The sequence below is a fragment of the Rosa chinensis genome, chromosome 6, assembly GCF_002994745.2.
Source record: "Rosa chinensis cultivar Old Blush chromosome 6, RchiOBHm-V2, whole genome shotgun sequence".
In the NCBI taxonomy this organism is placed as follows: domain Eukaryota; kingdom Viridiplantae; phylum Streptophyta; class Magnoliopsida; order Rosales; family Rosaceae; genus Rosa; species Rosa chinensis.
Window position 1 is genome coordinate 38,098,724 of NC_037093.1, and position 25,273 is coordinate 38,123,996.

At 37.7% G+C, this 25,273-nt stretch overlaps 1 protein-coding gene and 1 long non-coding RNA gene across 2 annotated transcripts; one reads left to right on the forward strand and one right to left on the reverse strand.

Annotated features, from left to right (window-relative positions):
• Positions 1-351: 351 nt before the first annotated feature.
• Positions 352-984, reverse strand: LOC112171286. The gene is made up of 2 exons (XM_024308490.1): positions 621-984; positions 352-557 (listed from the first exon to the last, which is right to left on the reverse strand). Exons 1-2 carry the CDS (start codon positions 982-984, stop codon positions 352-354), a joined length of 570 nt encoding a protein of 189 aa, XP_024164258.1.
• Positions 985-5,877: 4,893 nt separating this feature from the next.
• On the forward strand, positions 5,878-8,217 carry LOC112169102. Its single transcript, XR_002924557.2, has 6 exons — positions 5,878-6,016; positions 6,178-6,246; positions 6,464-6,547; positions 6,889-6,970; positions 7,072-7,168; positions 8,013-8,217. It is a non-coding gene; the product is annotated as an uncharacterized LOC112169102 (long non-coding RNA).
• The last annotated feature ends 17,056 nt before the right edge of the window (positions 8,218-25,273 follow it).

Below are 25,273 nucleotides of genomic sequence, written 5' to 3' on the forward strand. Positions count from 1 at the left end.
ATCATTTTGAGGGACAACATGATTTGCCTTTGGTCGTGCTTGTCCACCTTCAGTAGCATTCTTCCTCCTTTGGTAGTAATCATAGGTATGTCCTTTCCCATTGCAATACGTGCATTTCAGATGAGCTCTGCAATTTTTGGTGTTGTGATTATTCATGTTGCATTTTTCACAAAATTTGGCTTCTCCTTCTCTAGGGTTAAAATCACGGGTCACCTTCTTTACTGAAAAGGCAGATGCTTCTGATGGTGCCGTTGACTTTCCAGTAGTGGCCTCTGCCTACTTCTCATGGCGTAGCGCCATTGCATAGGCCTTGTTCAGGCTCGGAAGAGGGTCCAGACCTATTATGTTGCTTCAGGTCTGTGCATAGCTTTCATTAAGTCCCATCAGGAATTTCATGGTCTTTTGTGTTTCCATAAAGGCCTTAACCTCCGTAGCTGCATCACAATTGCAAGGTGGAAACGCACAGAGGGCGTCCTTCTCATCCCACAGGCTTTTCAGCTTCGTGAAAAAGGATGTGACTGAGTTTGTACCTTGTTCACAGTCATGAATGGCATTTTCTATATGAAATAATGAAACTGTGTTAGTGTGAGAAAATCTCTCTTGCAGCTCTAGCCACATACCTCTTGCATCCTTGCAATGGATGACACTGCCTGAGATATCTTTCGAAATGGCTCCAAGCAACCAAGTTTTGACAAGAATGTTACAATGGTCCCATTGCTGTTGCTCATCAGGGTTGTGAGTCGGCCTTTTGAGAGTTCCATCTACAAAGCCCTTCTTGTTCTTAATAGTAAGTGCCATGCTCATTGACTGCACCCATGTTGTATAATTGTCTTCCATCAGTGGTTGTGAAACAAGGATTGCGCCTGGTTGATCTGAGTGATGGAGAAAAAGTGGATGATTGGAATTCTCCCATGGTTCTGAGGTCTTGGAAGAGTTCGAGCCCTTGTTTCCTTCAAGGAGCCTTTGTTCATCGTCACCAGCCATGGGGTATTTTGTTTGTATGGATTTCTAGGTTCTCAAGAGCGATTGCTCTGATACCATAAAGAAGATGATAATATGAATGATTTTAGTGTCTACTTTTGGTATAGCTAATCTGTACAACATATATAGGCAGTTTACATACAATCCGATCCATCATTCTAGGAGCTATTCTAGGATTAATTTTGGTAAACTACTGATTACAGAATATCTCCTAATTACTGGGATTCTTTCCTTCAATAGATTTAAATATTTCAATCTTACTTGGTGTTTAGAGAAACAGTATACTAGTTGGATTAGAAATTGGATAACTAAAAATTAAGAAAACAAGGAGCTCTGCTTAGCAGAAAAAATTATTCGAGAGCAACAACGAGATCGATGGAAACAAAGTAACAAAAAATTCCAAATCAATATCTAATTCACCATCGATGAAAGAGAACCACCAATGAAGTATTGAGGAAACCATTGGCGGCTGCCAACATTGAATCCTGCAATCAGGAGTACGTCGCAGTCCGGCAACAATCAGATACCTTGGCAATCAGAGAAGTAGGTGGTAGGGGTGGGTTCGGTTCCAAACGGTTCGGTTTTGGGCCCAAACTAAGAACCGACCGAACCGAACTAGGACTTCGGTTCGGTTTTGCGTTTTTGAGAATTTGAAACCGAAAACTGAACCGACCCGACCAGTTCTGTTTGGTCCAATCTGGTCCCTTTTTTTTTTTCTTTTTTTTTTTTTTAGTAAAACAGATTTCTTTCTACTTCTACTCCTGCCTCTTTGGTATTTTAACTTGGGGAGTTTTTTTTGTTTCTTCAAACCTATAATAATAATCCGTAACAATGAGTTTAATTACAAGTTCCCTATTTCAACAATAGTGTATACTCCATAGTCCATATCCATAGTTCATAACTTCATAATTAAAACTTCAAAGCTTCAAAATAAAGAATTTAGTCCAAAATTTATAAAGTCAATCAATATATGAAATGGTCAAAAAATATAGAGTCCAAAGTTTATAAAGTCCATCAAGTCATATCAACACTCCAACCTCACAAACTAAAAATGTTTAAGTACGCTCACTAAGAGATTAAACATCACAAAGTTGAATGAATGAACATCAACATATGAAGGCATGATCTCAAGCTCGGAAAGATGAAGTCTTCGACTTTGGAGGTAACATACCACTCCAACTACTCTCCACTGCAGTTCCACATGGCATCATAAGCAATTCTACATTGGCATAAGAGAATAATAAAAAGAAAAACATTAGAAGAGAAATACATACAATCATATATAACATAAAAATTACAAAACTTCATTAACCCAAAAAATATTAAATAAGAAAATAGAAACAATTACCTCTTTTCGCTTCTTCAGACAACTCCATCTCCTCAATGGTAGACACATGATGTAAATACACATTTTCACTCCTAAGCCAATTTTTTGTACATATCAAGGCCTCCACCATTCTAGGACTTAGAGAGCGATGATAAGGATCAATAATCCTCCCACTCGTGCTAAAGGAAGATTCCGAAGCTGTGGTTGACACCTGAATAGCTAGAATCTCCTTTGCAACGTGGGCCAATATAGGATATTTACAAACTTCATTCACCCTCCACCAATTCGATCAACAAGTCAAAGTCTTCACCATCACCTTCAATAGGATCTCCAAGATACCTATCCACATCATTGTTGATGATCTCGGCTTTCTTTGCTCTTCTCCTTTGCTCATTCTCTTTCAACCTCATTTCTAACTCCGTACAACCCTTACTTGAAGAAGACACCCCCTCACTTGATGCTTGAATACAACTAACCTCACTAACACCACTTTCCCTTCTCTCTTCCTCATACACCTTGTAAATGTCATACAAGAGATCTTTCACAATCTTTGTGTTAGTTTCCACCTTTCATCCATCTCCCCACTATGCCAAAAAACGAATCAGACGACAGTTTTTCACTGTCGTCTGATAGTGAAAATTGTTGTTGTAATACTTCTGCTGTCTGATGCAGGGTATCAGACGACATCGCGAAACTATTGTCTGAATCCAATTTAGACAAGTGCGAGCATTAACATGCATGTTGTCTGAATGCCAGAAAGGACAACATAAAACTGTATCACCTCCGTTGTGCAAGTTATATTAAGTCGGCAGCGGTCTCAATGAAAGTAACTTTTGAAGCAAAATTGGACAAGATGTTTTCCGTAAAAACTGTTGTCCCTTTGAATGTTCTACATCATCGTTTTGAGATTAGCTGTTGTGTGAATTGGAGCAAAACAACATAATTTTGGAGAAAGCATTGTTTATTTGGGCTTGATACTACAGAATTATCCCAAAATCTTGTACTTCCTGTCCTATTAGTCTAATTCCAACAATGGTCTTTCCAATATTTTGTACTAGTTAATCAAGTTAGTTAATTGAATATGTCAAAATTCTGTTGGAGTTCTTTGTTTCATACAATAGTGGTTTGCCTATTCACTGTGGTCCTCTTTCACTTTAAATAACTTATCATCCTATTTTGTTGTTGTGTTATTGATAGTTAGGCAATTGTAAGTGTTTCAAATGTATTGTAGTTAGGACATTCAGACAACAGTTTTTTAATTTCATTTTATGACATCCCATTGTTAGACAATAGTTTTTATTTGTAATGCAGTGGTCTGAGAGAATGTGACATGACATACATTCTGCTATCTGCATCTAACCAAAATCAATTGAACAACACATCTAATTGCACATCCATTGATTAAACGTAAAAGCCAATTCATCATCTGAGCACTACATATCCTCGATCAGCCTGCCTACACATATATAAAGGCAAAAAATATATTGTACTTGTCTATCAATGCCACATGCATATGCCTAAACTAAGGCCAAAAACATCAAGGCCAGAAACCCTAGCCTATACTATTTGTCCAGAAACATATTGAACCTTCCCTAGCTACAAGGCCAAAAACAAAGTAGCCAAAATACCAAAACATGCATTAATACTGCGCTTTTACCAACCAGATATCTATGTTGCATGATACTTCATGACGAACCTAGCCCACTCTGACCTGACATCATCAAGATCCTTTTGGGTGTATACCAGTTCTGATTAGGGCTGTCAATGGGTCGTGTCGGGTTGGGTTCGTGTCGGGTCAAGGTATTTGTCGTGTCGCAAGATACAAACCCAAACCCAACCCATTTAATAATCGTGTCAAAAATTTAAACCCAAACCCAACCTGTTTATTAAACGGGTTACCCGTTTCCAACCCGCTTAACCCATTTAATAAATAAGTTGTGTCGTTTTTGATAAAATGACTCATTTAATGGTCAACAATGCGACCCATTTAACTAAAAAAATGCATAAATTGATTAAATTCACTAAAAACTCCATAAGACGAAGAATGTAAATAATTATATATTATTCATAAATAATTAAATCCAATAATTATAAAGCAAAATATTTCAAATTGTCTAATCCTATGATCAAATACTCCCAACGTCTAAAATTTCAGGATGAAGTATAGCATAATCGGGTTATACGGGTTCACTTCGTGTTGGCGGGTTGACCCGTGGCCGACCCATTTATTAAATGGGTCATGGCGGGTTGACCCATGGCTGACCCGCTTTTTAATCGTGCGGGTTCAACCCGCTTTATTTCGTGCGGGTTTCGAGTCGTGTTATCGGGTCGTGTCGGAATTGACAGCCCTAGTTCTGATCGTCGCTGCCACTAAAACAAATATAGTAGGACTTACAATGTGATCATCACAAATTCATGAAGCAACAAGAAATTGAAGTTACAAACTTAATCGCATCATCACAAACTGATGCAGCAACAAGAAAATTAAGTTATTACCAAGTCATCTTAGCTAAAATTACTAGTCTTTACCTTCGAAGCAAATTTTAGATTCTTATCATGAACTATTTCCTTCATGTACCGCATGATGAATATCCCACAATCCTTGTCGCCTTGTTGCACCGGACTACCCTAAAAATAATACATTATAACAGCTCAATTGTGCACTAATTTAACCATAAAAAAACAAAGTAAAATTCGGAACAAGAAAATGAATACTACACATACCCCCATATTCTGCCACGTTATTGATTTCCGGTCAGATCGATTCCTCTGAGCATTGTAAATTTTGATCCCACTTCAACAATATATATATATATATATATATATATAACAACCCACCAATAAGTTTTAATATATCAAAGAACAAACAAACACAAAACTCATGATTCCATCATTCACTACTACAAATAGCCCATATAAGGACACCATATGAGGACACTTTTTGACCGGGGTGTCCTAATAAGCTTACGAGGACGACTTGAGAAAACAGGAGCAAAATACTGCTGCCCTACCTATTTTTTTTCATCAAAAGTTAAACTTCCCTCTTTTGTTTTTTCCCAAACATATTCGCACTTTGGCCTCTGTTTTACAGTTGACCTCTTTCTTCTCTAGTCTCTCTCTCTCTCTCTCTCTCTCTCTCTCTCTCTCTGCATCTCTTGATCTCTTCCTCGTCGAACAAATTGGAGCTCTGATTCCTTAGCTCTGAGCAAAACAAATCTCACCACAGCTGGGTACTTCTCTCTCCTCCTCTATCTGGCTATATCTTTTTCTTCTCGCTAGATCTATATGCTCTATCTAGATCATAACGTGGCGATGGCTTTCTCCTATATCCATATCGGAATTAGATGGTATGCCATGTGGTCGATTCATAATCCTTTATGTGGATGAGATGCTAGAGGTTTAATTTTGTTTTCATCTACTCTTCCGCATATGCCAAGCCCAAACCTCAAGGTCAAAAATCCTCTCAGCAATGCCGCCACCGTTGTCTCTCTCCAAATCCCCAACCTCGCCGCTATCCCTAGACGCCTCCAACCCCGTCCGCGATGCCATTGAGGAGCTCCAGCGCTGCCAGCGCACCAATGTTGTACGATTGAGAACCTCTGTCGGAGCTTTCTGCTAACATATGGAGTCAGAGTTGGAACTGAGATTTTGCTTCGCATGTTTAAGCTGTCTCGCAGACAGTCCTACTCTTCCTTGCTCGATCTTAAGGTATAGAGTGGCCTTTTTTTAATTTATATTTGCATTTCGTGGATGATTGGTTTTGTTAATGGTAGTGATGATAGGATTGGGGATGAGAATTAACTGTTCAGGATCATAAACTATATTCAATTAAATTTATGAATTGAATTTTTTTTTCTTTTGTTCATTAGTGCAATCTGCAACAAGGGATGGAGGGAAATCCTATTGCTGAAATCATCCAACCCATCGATATGATGAAGGTGAGTGTTGAAATGCATCAAGGTAGTAATTTCTGTGAGATTTGGATTGGACCCATGATTCCAACTCGGGTCTTTGAGCTTAAAGTTGGTTTCTTTTGATGGGTTTCAGATCTATGATTTGTGGGTCTATTTCGGATTTTGATTTGATTTAGTGGTGTAATGTGGTTTAATGGGATCGATGGTTTAATTGGTTTTTGTTGTGTTGGTTTTGGTGTAGTTGAGAATTCAATTGGGTCTGGGATCAGCTGGACAAGTTGCCAGGACCATGATCAAGGAGGAGGGTTTTGGTTCATTGTATAAGGTAAGCTTATTTGGTGTGAATACAGTTTGACTTTTTGATTCATGATTTACTTGATTTAGTGCTGGATGTGTTGGATGAGGAATTTATATCTGTTTGAGGTCTCGAATTTTATATTCTTCATGCCAATCAGATATGTATTCCTTTCCATTAAAATGGGGATTGTTAGATTGGTGTGTGTGTGTATATATATATATATATATATATATATATATATATCAGGCTGAGACATTAATATATAGATTGGTAAAGGTTAATATATTTTTTTTCCAGACAAGTATCTTGATCTTAACTGTTTATGGTTGCAATTTTTTTCCCTCCGACTCATATTATTCTCTACACAGGACCTGAGTAACCAACCTAGGTTATTGCAAACCCAACTTTCCGAAATAAAGAAGAAATTAAGGTGAATGCTAGAAAATTGGGGTCTGAGTTGTGTTTTTTGGTTTCATTCACTTATGTTGCTGTAGAGCCCTTGGTTAATAATCCCGTACTAATTAATATTATGCAAATCTTGAATTTTGCAGCTGTTGGACGAACCCTGATAAGATCAACAATGTAGATCAGTTGGGGCAAATGGAAGATTCAATTCGAGAATCGCGTAACCAGATTCAAACACATAAGGTATCATCCTGCTTTAGTTGTGGATTATAAGAAATTATGTGTATGCCCTGCTGATGTTAGGATTGTGCTGTTTGAATAATGTCACATGATTAATCTTTTGTATAATTGTGAAATTCTACGGTTAAGCGGTAGATTTCTTTTCCAATTATGATGTTTAAATATATACTTCTCTCTCTCCATCATCATCATCAACATATGTTGCAGTACTTTGAAAGTATATTTCCCCCCTGTACTAATCTCTATTGAATTAAGTTACATTGTATTCCATTCTACACTGTCCTGAATTAAGTTACATTGTATTCCATTCTACTCTATTGAATTAAGTTACGTTTTTCATTCTACTCAAAAGTTGGATTTCATAATTTCTGTTTTAGCATGGTGACACTGTTTGTGAGTAGTATAGCTTTATTTCCTGTGTTCTATATAAATAGATTCATTATAATCTCTGACCTCCATATTCTGAAAATAAATTTCTCTGATCAGTAACGTCTTCTAGAAAATGAAGGATTTCTCATAGAAAAATTAGGAACAAGTTATTCTGTTCTCTCTGTCTGTTTCTACCTCTGTCTCTTTCCCTCTCTGGATATCAAAGAGTCTTGCAGACACTGTTTTCTTATACCAAGAATATTGTCCTGTGGATGGTTAATTTAGTTTAATTTGGATCCTTAGCATAATGAAGATATCATATTGTGAGTGGTCCATTCTTCATGATTAATACATGTTTAAAAAGCACAATTTCAAATTGAATCATGTTATGCATCCCATCAGCTCATATGCAGTGGGTTTTCTCTTTTCTATTTCTTTTCGCATAGATTAATGATTTAAGACGCTTTATTTTTTGTAGTGTTATGAACCTCTTCGGTGTTCTCAAGTATAAGAAGATGGGGGAAGACGTTCTTTGTAATTCTGGTCTACCATTTACAATAATCAGGTTTCGAAACATTCTAAGAAACTAAACTAGGGCAGCTTACTAATAAGCTGTATATTCTTAAAATTGTTGTTTATCATGAATATAAGTTATATGTCTTTCAGGGCTGGTAGATTGACAGATGGACCTAGCTTACATATCATATGATCTTAATACATTGCTCAAAGCTACAGCTGGCCAACAATGTGCAGTCCTAATAGGTCAAGGTACGATTATATGTTTACAGAAGTGGAAATGAGCATCAGGTATATAATTATAGGTTTAGTTCCTGAGGCTGAATAACGCTTCCTATAATTATAGGCTTGCTTATGTCATATTTGTTGCAAAAATGCTCCTTTAGGGTTTGTGATGCATCTAAGTCATTCAAAACATTTATTCCAGTTATGAATGTGTTCAAGAACAAAATAAGAAAGGCAAACTGAGATACCATAATAATAACGATAAAAATTACTTTTTTTGTTTGAAGTTGTCTATTCTAGGCTCCTGCAGTTCAATATTATTGACGCTCTCTATTTGGTGAATCCAGTCTAGTTCCGGGAACATTTCTCAAAAACCTAGAAATTAGCCACACATTGAGCCACTTTCAATATGTGGGGAGGATTATTTAGTTTGGTGGAATGTGTGGTGATTTACATAAGGAATTGCACTAGATACCAATATATTAGGTTTTCCTGGTATGCATGGCTTTGGTTTAGGAAAGGATATTACCTGTGTATAGTGTTAGTAGTCCTTTGTATCTTATGCCTTTATTTTGATGGGTTTAATTATTTATGTGATCCAGGAGATACACTAGTTGGAGAGGTTAGCAGACTTGTTGTTGCTGAAGCTTGCATACAGGCGCTGGACATAAAATGCACTGAAGGAAAAATATTTGAAGTCAACTCAGTTGAGGTAACAATCTCTTTGTAACAATCCTACAGAGCATATATATATATATATATATATATATATATATAAATCATTTTAAGTATTAAGTATTTGCCATTTAGTTACTTTCAACTTTCATTTTTTTTTGTCAGTAGCGTTATGTTTTCAACTTGTTTGGCAGAGCTATAATGGTTTGTTTTCAACTACCTCCATCTTAAATATAAGTGAATGTCACTCAAGTTTTAAATTCTGATTGTGATGATAATGGACGCATTTAACTATAATGGTTTGTTTTCTAATGGATCATATGAAATGACTTTTTTTTCTTCCCCAAATTTCACCACAAGAACCAAAGGTGGTTGATCTTGCTCGATTCCTGACTAAAAGTGGGACCTGTATGTAAGGAGCAGAAAGCTAAAGTTACCTAAACTCCACAGCTAAACTTACTTCAACTTCACTAAATAACATGTATTTGATCTTTTCTTTGCGGTTGAATCTCTGTTAATCAATTAGTAGGTCCTTTTGCACCTCATAGATAAGATTCATACTAATTATAATTTTCTGGTGATTGTTTAGCTGATCAAGATGGAGGCTGATATCCTCCTATCTCTGAAATTTGAAATGGGAAATCTCAATGTTGGTACATCCTTGAGGTAATGATGGTCTACACTCATTTCTGGTTGCTTATTACGGCTGCTCAACAAGCCTAAAATGGTGACTAATTGTTGCTCATTTGACATTATTTTTGGCAGAAAATTCATTGATCTTGCTCAAGGGAGTTACTACAAACTAAGTTTCCTTTGTAACCTCTCTCTTACATATTTGGATTTGCCAAGTTGATACTATCTGATATTGACTGCTTGCTCTTTTGTGTTTTCTGCAAACTCCTAATATGCAGTTTGAGACTTTAAGGACATTGTATCAATTATCTAAATATCTGTTTATTGGCTTGTTTGTTTAGGTTCTTATTTTGTCAAGGGCAGATCATTGGAGTTCCTTTGGCTTTGCATCTATTCAAGGTTTATAGAACATACCTAATGAGAAAATTAGTGTAGTAGTTACTATACTTTGTAAATTTCTTTGTAGTTGACTCTCCTTAGATCGGATCTTAATTAGTATACATATTGTAATAGTGTATTTTGGTGACTAATATATTGCTTTTGGTGCTTTTGAGAATGCTTGTGATATTTTTTTTTGCATGGTTTTCAACATTTAAGGACACTGGAAAAGAGTCCTCTTTTCCCTACTAGGACACTTAAACTGTGTCCTTAAAAATCCAAATCAAGTGTCCTCGTATACAATAGAGGACACATTTTTCTTGATATAGAACGCATTTTATGTGTCCTCTATTGTATACGAGGACACTTGATTTGGACTTTTAAGGACACAGTTTAAGTGTCCTAGTAGGGAAAAGAGGACTCTTTTCCAGTGTCCTTATATGTAGTTTTTGTAGTAGTGATTTTAACAAAATGATAGATGTTGAACACTTACTTTTCCACAATGATCTGCCATTCTCCGCCAACTAGCCGACGCCTCAGTGGATCCATGAAGTAGATAATTTCTTCCTCCGGGTTGACAACAATGAACATCCAATGCATGCTTATTGACAATTTTATACAGATCAATTAAGTGAGCTCTAGCTTTTAGTATTTTTATATAGATACTTGACTTATAAAATGACATATTCAAGTAATTAGACAAGTTACAGAAAGTAACTTACCCTGCATTATATGGCAACATAAAAATCTGGCATTTCTTTGCATTTGTGAACCTAACTAATAAATGACATGACCTTTCCGTTGGATTTCCACATCCAAGTACTCCAATCTGATCGGGGTCCACAAAGCCAACCATGTCCGACATCTTTGCTTTCTTCAATACTTCATGCAAATAGCTGCAATAGCACAGAACCTTCATATTCAATATTTGCAATGTAGTACAATATAAATATCATGAATGATTCTAACTTACCACATATACATGCAGATGACGCCGCCTGATAGTTCACTCATGATACACAATGCATGAATGTCTCCTTTATACAGATATTGCTACCTATTGATCCCAAATACTTCATCTATTAGCATGAAAGAGATTGTCTTCCCATTGGCTAGTGCGTTTCTCCCCCACAACCACAAGCACTTCAAAGGTGAAGGGTAATCTTTTGGCAGCTTCTTCAAGTCAATACACTCCTCTTCATCACTAGCTATTTGCCTTTTCCTTTTCTTTGAACCCTTACCTGCGGCCTTATTTGGTTGTTTCTGTATGAAAACAGTTTAAGTTATTATTACTTTATAGACAAAAAGTACATAATGCTACTTTACCTTGTCAGTTTGGGGAGGGGATTGAAGTATGAGGTCCCTCGGCCAAGCAATATAAGTCCCAACAGCATCTTTGATAGACATTATCTCATCATTGACTGGGAATGAAAGCTTAGCTTAAGGAACAAGTGGACAAATGATCGACACTCGCACATTCCCTTCTCCCAAAGGACGACCATGAACTGTCTAATTGGCGCACTTATCATCTTGGACTTCAACAATGGTTGCAATGGCAACAAAATTTTCCACTGATCCTAAAGCCAATTTGCACTCCGACGGCTTCAATTGTTGTGTTATACAAAACAAAAATTCCAATAAAATTTATGACACACTAATTAACTAGAACAAGTTAAGTAATTAAGATAAGCTATATTCCTCAAACATTTGAACTATGCAGTCAAGCAATTCACATCTACACTGTATACTAGTAAATAAATACCTCCTGTGTAACTTCAACCGACTTAATAGGAGCAGTACAAACCTCTGTAGGAGTGGCATGAACATGCTCTATAGCAGCTGCCACTTCTATAGTAGCTGCTACTTCTATACCAGCTTCCACTTCCACCGGCAACCCCCTGCCATTTTGTTCTTCTATTTGCTCATCTATGTCATCAACTAACTCTAAGCGCTTCTTTGCAGGGTTAGCAACCTCCTCAGCCTTTTGCTTTGTGGTCTTCTCCTTCAAGTTAGAGCAACTACCTTGTCTAGAACCAAAGTCCTTGGTAAGGTGACTTGCCGGAGGGGACTCAATGGGAATGGTTGTCCCGTATAGTTTTGCTTCCACCCTCATCAGCCTCTAAACCCACACTACTAGAATCTTGTTCATAGACATCAGTCCAGAACCGATGTTAAACTAATTTTTGACCGATGTCTTAGTGGGTGTAGAGAAAGATATAGACATCAGTATAAGCGCGTTTTTAACCGATGTCCCAGACAACAACCAACATCGATTCTAAAAAATAAATCGATGTATAATCGTTATAATCATCTTATTTTTGTATTTTAGGTATGTCTAATTCTTCATATTTTCACATTTTATGCTTAATAAATTATATGTCGAACAATACCTACGTGAACATTTGCATCGATTTCTATTCCAGAAGCGATGTCCAGTACACTTGTAGACATCAGTTCCCATGAGTATTGTTTGTTTGTGGCCATTTTTACATGTAGGTTGCCACATTATTTTCCTAGGAACGATGTCTGTATCTTTATACTACATCGTTTTTTTATTCAGAAATGATGTTCACCTTTTGATCACACATCGGTTTGCTCCATGGTAGGTGATTTGTATGTTCATAATAGATTACGGTTTGGTGATTAGAAATCGATGTGCAGTAGTTTTAATTACATCGGTTTTGAGTTACAATTCCATATATTGATAATCATAGGACATCGATTTCATTTTTGATACTGATTTCTAATCTCTTAACTGACTTCGTTTTCCTTGGCATTACTGTTTTTTATTATGCTTTAATATATTTCACTTCATTTTGACAAGCATGATGTGAAAAGTTTGCATTTAGCTATTGCTGGGAAAAAAATTGCATTTTTCATCATCCAAAATAAGGGGCTTTCCCATTAATTTTCTTTCCAAATTCATGACTCAACATAATTCACAAAATAAACCCCTAAACTTACAAAAGCTAGCTTGGAAACATATGAGCAACAATGTACAAAAGTTCCACACCAAGCTTTGCTTCAAAGCCAAAACTAGCTAGCCTTACTTAAAAAACATCTTAGCAGTCACATTCCTACATCAAACTCTGTATATAATCAGCCACTTCAATGCGCACCTCGTCAATTTGATCAGGGGATGTGACACCATTGATAGGGTCAGAAAACTCTGCTACAAGTTCATCTGCAACCTGGAATACTCTAAACTCTTAGACTTACAATAAGATTTCAATGACATTACTAGGATAAAGTTCATAGACATTAGTTCACAACTGATGTTAAAAAAAAAAAATCTGATGTCTTAGTGGGTGATGTTAAAGATCGCCAAAACTAAGACATCGGTTCACAACTGATGTCTAGTTTGCGACGAGACATCGGTTTAAGGTTCAGAACCGATGTAAAAACGTTAATGTGATCACCATTTTGGTGTGTTTAGTTATTGTCAAACCTTCATATTTTGGCATTAGATGCTTAATGAAATATAGGTCTAACAACACAATTATCCATTTTAACATCGTTTCTGATTTAGAAACGATGTCTGATAATATTTTACACATCGGTTCTCATTAATTTTTGCTTGTGGTTCATAAGCTTTTCGTGTGTTTGGTACATAATATTTCACTAGATATTGAATCTACATTCTGTAGTATAGTTTGAACTGATGTCCATATTTATGCTAGACATCGGTTTTGTGTATATATCGATGTCCATAGTTATTCTAGACATCGGTTTTTGTTTATATATCGATGTAGATAGTAATCTAGACATCGGTTTTGTTTATATATCGATGTTTATAGTAGTGCTAGACATCGGTTTTTGTTTATATCTCGATGTCCATATCTATACTACACATCGTTTTTGTTTATATATCGATGTCCATAGTAATGCTAGACATCGGTTTTTGTTTATATCTTGATGTCCATGTTTATATTAGACATTGTTTTTGTTTATATATCAATGTTCATAGTAATGCTAGACATCGATTTTTGTTTCCAAACTGATGTATTTTCTCTTTTCTGACATCGGTTTTTGTTTTCAAACTGATGTAATTTCTGTTTTTGTTTTCAAACTGATGTAATTTCTGTTTCTAACATCAGTTCTTCATCAGTAACTGATGTTTTTTTCATTTCTTGACATCAGTCTGTGAATTCAAACTGCTGTTATATATCCCTTTTGCTGCTGTATTTGGTACTAGAAAGCTGATCCACAAATAACATGAAAGTCAAATGTACTTTAAATATTAGGGAATATTAATTTCTACACAAAATTAGAGCTTGAGGTAATTTCAAAAGTTTTGCACAATAAACCCTAACCTACTTTAAAGCTAGTGTAGAAGATACCACTACTGCAATAACTACATGCAGCATAATTTGTTCACAATTCATCCTGATATCACTACATCTACTACAAAATGGTCAGCAAAATCTAGCCTTACTCAAAATCATATTGCTTGTCAAGATCTAGCTATAGCAAAATCTGCAAGTAGTCAGCCGCTTCAATGCGCACCTCATCAAGTTGCTCTTAGGTATATGAGTTCCGACTCTTTGCCACCCACTAGAAATGTATAGCACAACATAAGTCATAATCATTGAAGCTATTTAAATCAAACTGCTTGTCAAACTATAATCTATGCATTTACCTTGGTTGAAAATGAAAGAGTGTCATCATTTATAATATCTTTCATATATCGCATCACATAATAGCCACTCAACTCCACCCGGTTGTTTAGGTACGCCCTATATATTAGGATTATTGAATTAGAAATGCATTATTGAATTTTATAATCAACCACATATATCATTACTTACCAAAAGTAGGGCTGGGATCGGTTTTGTTTTTGGATTTTTTTGCCGGAACTGGAACCGGAACCGACAATGTTTTTCCGGTTCGATGTTGTTATTTTTTTTCACCGAACTGACTTGGAACCGGAACCGTTTAGTTCGGTTCGGTTACGGTTTCTAACCGATTCCTATACACATAGCAAAAGTGCAAAACAGCAACAACGCTATCCCGTTTCCCACCTTCCCAGCCACTATCATGTTCTGCAATTTTCTCAGTTTCTCTATCAAAGAACACAGCAAATCTAAAAACACAGCAAACCTAAAAATTGAAAGCAAGCTGCACACTTTAAAGCCACCACCATTCCACCAAGTCTGCAAATAGTCAAACACCAAGCCACACAGCAAATTCAAACATGAATGCAAACACTCCCAAACTCGATGTGGAATGATTGTGAGACTGAACTTCTTCTTCATCTCATTCCCAGGAGATTCGCTACTTGAATGCGAAGAAATTGGGAATTGGTGTACTAAAAAGGATAATACCCTTTGTTTAGTTTCCAACATCCACATCCACAGGGGATGTGCCAGCAGCAGGTTTATATTTTTTTTTATCTTTTTGAAGAATAATCAGCGTACACAGCCAGTTCACTCACTGAATAGAAACATACTAATTTCATAAACCAATAGCAAACCATTGTAATTAAAGGAAGATGGTCCAGCAATATGCTTAATGTAAAAGTTGAAGCATAAGCATAAACTTTGTTTTGATGTTTCATACAAACGGAGATAGAGGCAAATTAGCAAAGAGTAAGCAGATGAAAAACACATGATACAAACAAAGACCAAGAAACAGGGGCATTTATAAGTGTGTGTGTGTGTGTCTGTAGAGAGAGAGAGAGAGAGAGAGACAAACCAATTATATCTGTGTGTTCTAATATGGCAGTACAAAACATATACTGAACAAATATTTATATGCAGTACAAAACATATACTGAACAGATATTTATAAATGTTTAAAGTGAGCCCCAAAACTGTTTAGAACTCTAATTTCTAAAACTAACAACATAAAATGAGAAGAACAAAAAATCTTAAGGTGAGGTTGTTAAACACTTAAACCACCTGTTGAACACAGGAAATGAGTCATAAAAACTGTAATTTTCATTCAGATGAAATGGTATAGGTTTGGAAGAACATGATTAGAACTCTCCAGGTGCCCTCTATATACTTGACCAAAACCTCCTTCACCCACAAAACAATCTGCTCTAAAATTCTTTGTTGCAGCTGCCAATTCGCGAAATGTAAATGTATGTGCTGCAATGTGATCAGAGCTGCTACCCTTAGACCCTTCCTTTAATGCCGAATTTTCCTTCAATGAACCTGAGAAAATAAGCAGTAACCATAAGAACCTTAACTAAACCAAAAATGGGCAAATACACACACGGATTCTGAGTAGATTAAGGCTGCAAAGGCTAGCAGCTAATGTGACAAAATTACCTAAGCAGACAATTAAGAAAAAATATAGTAGTAAGAGTAAAGTATTTAAGAAAAACTGGAACTTATAAACCAACATCTTGCTTTAGTAGAAAAGGCATTATTATAGGCACTGAATTCACATGGGCACATGAAACTTGATTTCCCATAAAGTCGGGAAAACTAATCATCAACCATCGTCAACTACACCACAAAAAACAAATCAAAAAATTGAAGTTGCAGTATGAAGCAATTAGAGGTGCATGCAAATAAAAACTACTGTAATCAATGCAGTAGCAACAATGTTCAGAAAATATGGAAGCACCAGACAAAGCCCACCCGGCTTTTTAAGGCCCTTTTGGTCCAGAGAGAAGTCTCTCTGGTAGTAAGAGACTGCCGACAGAAACAAAAATCAATCTACAGGGATTCTAAGTACAATGTCGGTTATCTGAAACCTATATCAGGCTCTCTTGTGATTCATATCAAATTGGATGAAAGTTGAGTATTGTTACATTCTCCCATCTTACTCTTATTGTCCTCACAACAGCTATAAAAACCTTATCTTCCATTTCTTAAAATTTTTATCTTTCTAAGCCACCATAACCATTCTCACAGCACCATTGCTTTGTCCTACATCAGTAGCTTGCCAAGATTAGTAATATAACTTAGACAGATCACGTGCCCAATCAAATAAATGGTCGTGCTTTTATAGTATTGTGCTTTCTCTGGTTGCCCCCAAGCCATTATTCATATAGTGAGTACCTGAGCAAGAACTGATTCAACTGTGTATGCATCATACCTATGCATGAAAACAGACAAACTAATAATGTGTTTGTATTCACACATCTGATAAAGTACATCAAAGCATGCCTCGCAAATTAAAACATGATATGTGAACTGAGTACCTGAGCGAGAACCAGTTCAAGAAGAGGATCGGCACCCTTTCTAGCATTGGATATTACAAGTTCATGTTCTTCACCTATACATAAGAAACACGAGCAGATAAATAACATGTTCTGCCCACCTTTCACAATAATAATATATACTTAGTCTTAAACACAAACACATATGTAGCAAACGAAAAATAAATTTGCCTTACCCTTTAAATGACTGGTTTCGAGCTCTACGCACTCTAGGATCTGCAGCAAGTAGAGTTAAGTAAATCAAAAGCTAAGACTTCATTTCTAGAATGCAGTACCAATTAAATCAAAAGTAGGAGTCCAAAATAGAAACCAATTAAAAAGAGATTGAGAACATACCCAAGACACAGACTTTGAAGAATCAAAAATCGAATATGTGGAAACTTTTCAGCTTTGCTGCTTGAGGAAGAGAGCAACCCAGAGTTCAAGGCTGTCTGAAAACCCAGAAATTCATGGAGATGTTCATGAGAGAGATCGATTGAAAACCTAGAAAGTAAAACCCAGACAACTTCTTACCGAGTTACAGTCGATGAGAGCGATGGCCGTCGCCGCCTCGACGGTCGAAGAGAGGGGCTGAGAAGGGGAGGCCCATGGAAAGAGAAAGGAGAGACGGCGACTGCAGCTCCGGCTTCGGCTTCTCGATCTCAGCAATTGGGAGATTCACTGGATTTCAGAAGAGAGATGAGAGAGAAGGAGGCGGACAAGGAGGAGGAGATCGAGCGGACGGAGCCGGAGAAGGCGAAAGAGGACGTCGGTTGCTGGACGGGGCGGTGTCGTGGTGTCTCTGTGTCGCAGTGTGGGGAAACCTAGTCAATGAGTCGTGGAAATCTAACTAAGTGTTGGGAGGGAGTGAAATTTTGGCTCCCGCTTACTTAATTTTAGACTTGGTACATTTCCGCGTTTTTTTAAAATTTTGGATGAAAAGTATAAACATCAGTCAAGTATAAGAAACGATGTTAATTATATGATAGAAATCAGATTTTTTAGAACCGATGTTATAAAAATAATTTACATCAGTTGAAATCTAAACTAATTTAAAAGACATGATGTCTATTAGCATTATTCTAGTAGTGTGAGAACTTGTATAATCTGAAAAATTGAATGATATCTATTCCAACTTTACAAAAACATTACAAATTTCCCTTCTAGATATCTATTCCAACTTTACATGATAACACAGAAGCAATGCAAATTTTCTCTTAAAAAGATAAGAACAAAGGTTTTTGAGATTTGTTCAAGACAAGCTAGAGAAACAATTGGAGAAGTGAAGCAGGTTGAAAGATTCAGAATAAAGCAAATACAAGGTAGGGAGGTTCAAAATGAATAACATTAACATATATATGGTACAATGGTAGTACAGCAACGCATTTCAAATTCTCCATGTCAGGACCTACATTGATTCAAGAAAATGGATGCTTTACATTAATGTGATTCCGACTACTCCGGAAATATGTTTACCAAGGCAGAACTTTCAGTAAATCTAGAGCCTATCATTCAGTTCGAATTTTGCCCAAGCAACTAAACATATATTGCCACTTAAAAAAGAACTTATCTTTTAGCTCAGTTCATTCCCTAGTCTCAAATTGCTGATCCGTATAGCATGTGATCCAAGTACACTAATTCAACTGCTAACCCAAAAAGATTGTGCATATCCTAAAGCATAACTCCAGGTACAACAAAGTTAAGCCAACAAATCCATAGCAAATATAAGATTCAGTCTTTTTGAAAAAAGAAAAGAAAAAAGATTAACAGTATGACCCCAGCTACAATTGTAAACTAAAATTTGAAGGAAAAAAAATATTAACATACTGAAGTTCGAGCATAACAGGTCTTACTAAAGTTCGATCATAAAATGATTCTCATATAATGAAGTGCAGATTGATTTGTTAAAGTGAATCACCTAGATACATATTTGGGGACTTCAGCCATATTCTTTACAACAGCTTTATTAGATACTGGAGTACCGGCTTTGTTGATCACCTTCCCATCCACCAATACTTAACCTACACCATCAAACAGATATGTAAAGAGTTTATAACTTCATTGCACACTTTGCTATTTTTCAATTTCCCAACCATTGAAAGAATATTAGGTTCAATTGCCTACCCAAAAAAAGCATCAGATTGTGCATACCTATTTGACAACATACCTATTTGACAACTTAACCAAAAATGCACAACAATATTACAAACGCACAATAACTTCTTTCAACAAAATGTGTAACTTTCAGACCATGATCCTATTTACAACAAATAAAAATAATCATGCAGTAAACTCTGAGACCATGATGCTATTTACAACCACACATCCAGTAGATAAACACAAATGATATATCTCCTTAGTTTAAGAGTTGAATAAATAAAGAACAAAGCATGGTTGAGTTCAGAAAAGGATTTTACATGCAATATTGAACTGGAGAAAAATAAAAACAGAGCAACTAATATTGCTAAAGGCCATACCTTCTGTGAAAGAAACCAGATTTCCAAGCTTATTGCAAGCAATTGAAACTGGATTTCCAAGCCTTTTGGGAGCAATTCAACCTTAGAAAACTTCACCTTTTCCCAATCAGCCCAACCAACAGCCCAGAACCTCTACCTGTAGAACATCACTATATAAGGAAGCAATGTTTGAGGCCTCTTCTGCTAGTTTCCTTGAAAACATAATTATCATCACATCCATCCAATACTAGATATAACTCAATCAACATAAAAATTACAAGTATGGCCCACCAAAATGGCAATAGTAAAGCTAAAACGAACCAGGTGTGAGAACATTGGCAAGATTTCGCAGAAAGCCCCTCCGAGGAAGCAAGCACATAGCAATATCACTTGCTTGAGTAGTCTTTGCCGCTGCTGCTGCAGCCTCCCCAAGACCCTTAAAAGCTTCTGTAGACGAACCAAATTGTCCAAGGCCAAACAAGCCAACCCTCTTCGAGCCAAGACCAGGAAGCCTAACAACCGTAGACTGGCCAGACTTTCCTGTGAAGTCCTCCTAAGTCAAGACCTCAGCCAACACCCCACCCAAACAGGAATCCAGCTTCTTCAATATCATATTTTCGAATTTCGAGTTCTGATCTTTCGCCAAGTCCTTCTGCGTAACACCAACACCTGCCCCTTTCCATTCCGTTACATCAATCTCTTTCGTCGCAAAAGTGAGCTTCATAAATCACATTCAAATCAATACATCGCACAACGAAATCCAGTTACAATCAAATCAAATTGCTCACATATTATGTATAGCTTCAATTCCACAAAAGTCAATCACATAAACACAAAAATCGAATCACCACATCAAAATAGATCGATCCTTTACATATATAAAGCTTAAGATCAATCAAACAACTAATAAGAACAATCATGAACAACTACAAAGTAGTTCTAGATCAGATTTTTATTTTCCTAAAATTAACAGCAAAAACTAATCCAGATAATAAAATCTCTATACAAATAACACATGCATGCCAAGCAATTTTAGAATTCCAAATATTTCAGCAAAACGGAGCAGAGCAAAACCTTTGGGGCTTCAAAGACCAGAGAAATCTGAGTGAGGCCGAGAGTGGTGTGAGCAATTGTGTGAGCCATGTGCTTCTTCCCTCTCAAGGGCGTGACTGCAAAACAAAGTCACAGACTCGGCGCGTGCCTTAGTTTCATTAAAAACGAAGAAGAATATGAAGGTGAAGAAGATGAAGTGATTGCGATAAAGGAAGAAGCCAATGACACGACACTGGCCACCATTGGAGTCCCATCGGTGAGGTAGTCGCCTGGAGTGTTTGGGATGACGTGGAAGAAGAGATCGAGGCAGGGGTTGCCGGTGGAGAGAAACGTGGCAGAGTCGTTCTCCGTCAGGCTCATTGGGAGGTCATGCTTGGTTCCAACGTCATTGAAATTCGCCACCATCAGGTCCACAAAGGGTTCGCCGGTGGTGGGTTTGGAGTCGGGTTTGGATTTGGGTTGGGGTGGCGCGCGCTCTCCGTCAGGCCCATTGGGAGGTCGTGCTTGGTTCCGACGTCATTGAAATTCGCCACCATCAGGTCCACGAAGGGTTCGCCGGTGGTGGGTTTGGAGTCGGGTTTGGATTTGGGTTGGGGTGGCGCGCGGAGCGGTGGTGGTGGGTGAGGGTTTGTGGAACTCGGGAGGACCGAGAATACTGGGAGGAGCCATGGCTCGATTTGTGTGAGCTAGCTACCTGTGAAACTAAGGAGGGAGAGAGAGGGAGATGAAGGAAGCAATGAGGAGCTCCAGAATGGCGGCGAGTTCGAGTGAGCTTAGGGTCCAGAATGGAGGTTGAGTTTGGGAGGAGATCCAGTTTGGGGTGAGTTCAGAATGAAGGAGTCGAGCGAGAGTAACATTAGGGTTTTCGATCTGTTTCTATTTGGGCGTAATTTTTTTTGTAAGTGTGAAAGTTTTGGGTTTTAGTCCCCGCTTCTTCATTTCACTTTAAAGACTTAGCGTTTTTTGCAAAAATCAAGGTTCTAAAAAACGCTAGGCGCTAGTCGGGCGGAAGCTCGGGGACTAGCGCCTCCCGCCTAGGCGGGGACTAGGCGGTTTTTTTTTTAATTTTATTTTTTATTTTTATAACATATAATTATATATATATTATTATTTTTTAAGTGAAAATTCATAAAATCCTTAATTAAGAAAATATTAAATAAAGTATCAAGTATGAAACAACTCAAGATAAACAATCCGCCCCATCTTTTCAGCGCACAAAATTTGCCAAAGGAAACAATAAAACTAGAACAATGAAGTCTGAGGCTAAACTTTTGATGAAAAATATAAGAGCCTGAAGCTAAAGTTATAAACTTGAGAAACTCAGCACATGTCTTAAGAGTTAAGCCACTGGGGGAGCTGGGATGGCTGGGACCTCAATATCAGTTGGGGCCAAAATAGGTGCTGCTTCAATTTCTGGTGCCCGCCTGACAAACTCATCAATTCATCATCCTTTGGTTGGTGGATTGTAACAAGATCAGGCAGAGGAGTCATGGGTCCTTGCTTGCCATTGGGATCCCAGTCAAGCATGATCTTGACCTTAATGAACACCCTGCCTAAGGAGAACATGTCTCACAGCTGCGTCAATGTACTCATTTACTGGCTGACCAGAAGAAATCATGTAATTATATAAACAAAAACAGTATTCAACATTCAACCACCATTCACAGAGGCCAAAACAGATGCAAATGCAATTCAATTAATCAATCGATTCAATTCCAATTGACAGAGGCCAAAACAGATGCAAATATGCAATTCAATCAATCAATCAATTCAATTCTCATTCACAGAGGCCAAAACAAATGCAATTCAATTATTAATTAATCAATTGATTCAATTCCCATCCAAAATAGATACAGAGGCCAAATATTGATATTTCAAAACAGATACAGTATGCAAAGTTGTCAAAAACAGCTCGAACCCTGCAACTTAATCAAACCCAGAAACACCACAGCCCAAAATCAAAAACTTATGAATGAGAAACATACTACAACATCCCTAACCAAAACCATTTAGCAAACATGAACAAAACAGCAAGCTTACAACATAGCTTTCGACTTCTTGTGACTATTAATCCAATTTTACTCTTCTCAAACACAACATCACAGTAGGCATGCAACATGGCAACCAAGTTTCCAGAAGCCAACTACAAAGGTAAATTCTCAGAACCTTCCACAGACTCTAACTCACCTTGTGATCAACTAAATCGAAACAGAACCTCGGATTCCAGGTCTGCTTTCCAACGAAGAACACAACAAGTTGAACCCAGCCTAGCCAATCCCTTGATTCTGTTACTAGAGTATTACCACCGTCAATTCTTCCTACTAGCACTGAAATTCAAGTTGGAAATGCCCGGAAATCAGTAAAACGTTTGCCGGAGCTTAAGTTTCCCGGCGGTGGCCGTGTATACCCAAAACATGAAATCTCCAGAATCAAATCAAATTCGAAAACAACTTACACTAACACGTAGAGCACAAAGAGTAGATCATCTTTCATGTAGCTTAACAAGAAGTACCGGAAAAGTCGAACCCAGCAACTTAACAAGAGATTCAAGAAATTCAAACTCAGAAATTGAGCTTGAAGAATCACTGAACTTGAACCCACAAATCAAACCCAAATTTCTCCAAGCTTGAGTCACCGAGCTTCACAGAATCACAGCTTGAGGAAGAGTCGAAGAGAGCAAACCAAGAGTGAAGAGTTCGAGCCTTCGACTGAAAAGTGTAAACCCAGAAATTGTGAGATTATGAGAACCATGATTCATGAGAGAGGCAGCAAATCAACTAAAAGTTTAAAACCCAAAAATTTGACTTACCAGAGAGGTAGCAAATCAACAATGTCACCGGCGACTGAGAGAGAGGCTGAGAATAGAGGGCCCGTGCAGCCGTGCCCGAGAGAGAGAGGAGAGACGACGTATCGTCGTTTTGATTTTGAACCCAAGAACCCTATCTTCGATTCTTCATCGATTTGGTTTTTAAGTTTTAAGAGACCGCCTAGCAGCCTAATCGTGGACCGCCCAGCCCGCCCAGCACCGCCTAGGCTGCCTAGGCGGCCGACTTTCTGCCCAGCGCCTAGCTCCATCGACTAGGCCAAAATCGGAACGGGGTGGAGACGCCTAGTGCCTAGGCGGCCGATTAGGCTGATTTTTAGAACCCTGGCAAAAATAGGTTCCCGCAAATTTTCGAACTAAACTTTTAACACCGGTCATTTTAAGAACTGATGTTAATGACATACATTTAAATCGGTATTTTCGTAAAACGATGTTAGATTACTTTTTTACATTGTGGGCAAGTCTGACCGATTTAAAACATGCGATGTCTATGAACAGATTTCTAGTAGTGCCATTGTGCTCTCTCTCTTGCCACAATTTTTTCGGTCTCCTTCTCCATAAATTTCTTGCAGCCTTCCCTAATCCTCTCTTCAATAGTCTTTCTACTATGCTTAGGTAGGTTGAAATAAGACAAAGGCCTGATATTACCTCCCACACCATGTACTCTGCCATGGTGCTCAGGGATACCTAGAGCCCTGGTCAATACATCATCGCTGCCACAAGTTGTCACCTCACCATCACTCACCTAATTCTTCAACTTGTCCTAAAACAGGAAAACATTGTTAATATAAATAAGTCTATGATTTACAATTGTTTATCTTGTAATAAATCTGTGAAAATTTTAGCTTTGCTCAACTACAACACAACATAATAGTTTACTTACAATTTCAGTTGCCTTCTGCTCTACCTCAGAATCTTTGAAATTACCATGTTTATCCTGCCGTGCCTTGATCCACATTGTTGCACGGTCCAATTCCGACTTAGGGACAGATTCAGACTACAACATGATATAAATATAATTAACAATTCAACCTTTACAAAAAATCAACATGCTGGAATTATATTATCGATGAGTATACATCTTGTACTTACATAAGTATTGGCCTAAACCATAATTAGCTATAATGAGTCACACTCATACTACCGCCAGCAGCGATAAACATAATCGAGGGTGAAACCTACGGAAACACCTCCAGACAGGCTATCGCATGAGCTCTAGGGCGGCCCGAGATCACCGATGACGCGCCGCCAAGCACTGCTCAGAGAGCGCCTCGCTGAAGCATCAGAAGCTGGGACAGAAACATATCAGCATATCAGTCCCACATCTAAAATAAGGAAGAGATCAGTTTCTCCTCCTCCTATAAAAGGTCCACTCTTCTCTCCTCATTAATTACACATTTACTACTTACCTATCGCTATCTGTCAATACACATACATTAACTGACTTTGGCATCGGAGAAGAGAAGACTGCCAACCGCGGTCTCCCTCTAACGCCCTGTGTATTTTATTTGACAGATAGTGGAAGTAACAAAAACATCACGAGTAGTGGTCTGCCCCTCTGACCTGCGTTGATCAAGGTTCAGCTACTGCTAAATCTTAGACATTAATATTGGCACCGTTTGTGGGAATCCTTGAGCAAAAGGTCATCCCACCACAAAAATCACCATGGCTAACGGTAGCGGAGGAATAGCCGATGAGCAAGCGGACCAGTCCGTAAACCCCTAACCCACCAACCCCGCGGTCAACGTTAACCCAGTAGTTAACGTTAACCGCGCACTCTTCAATACTCATGTCAACCCCTGCACACCCCCCAAATCCCACGAACT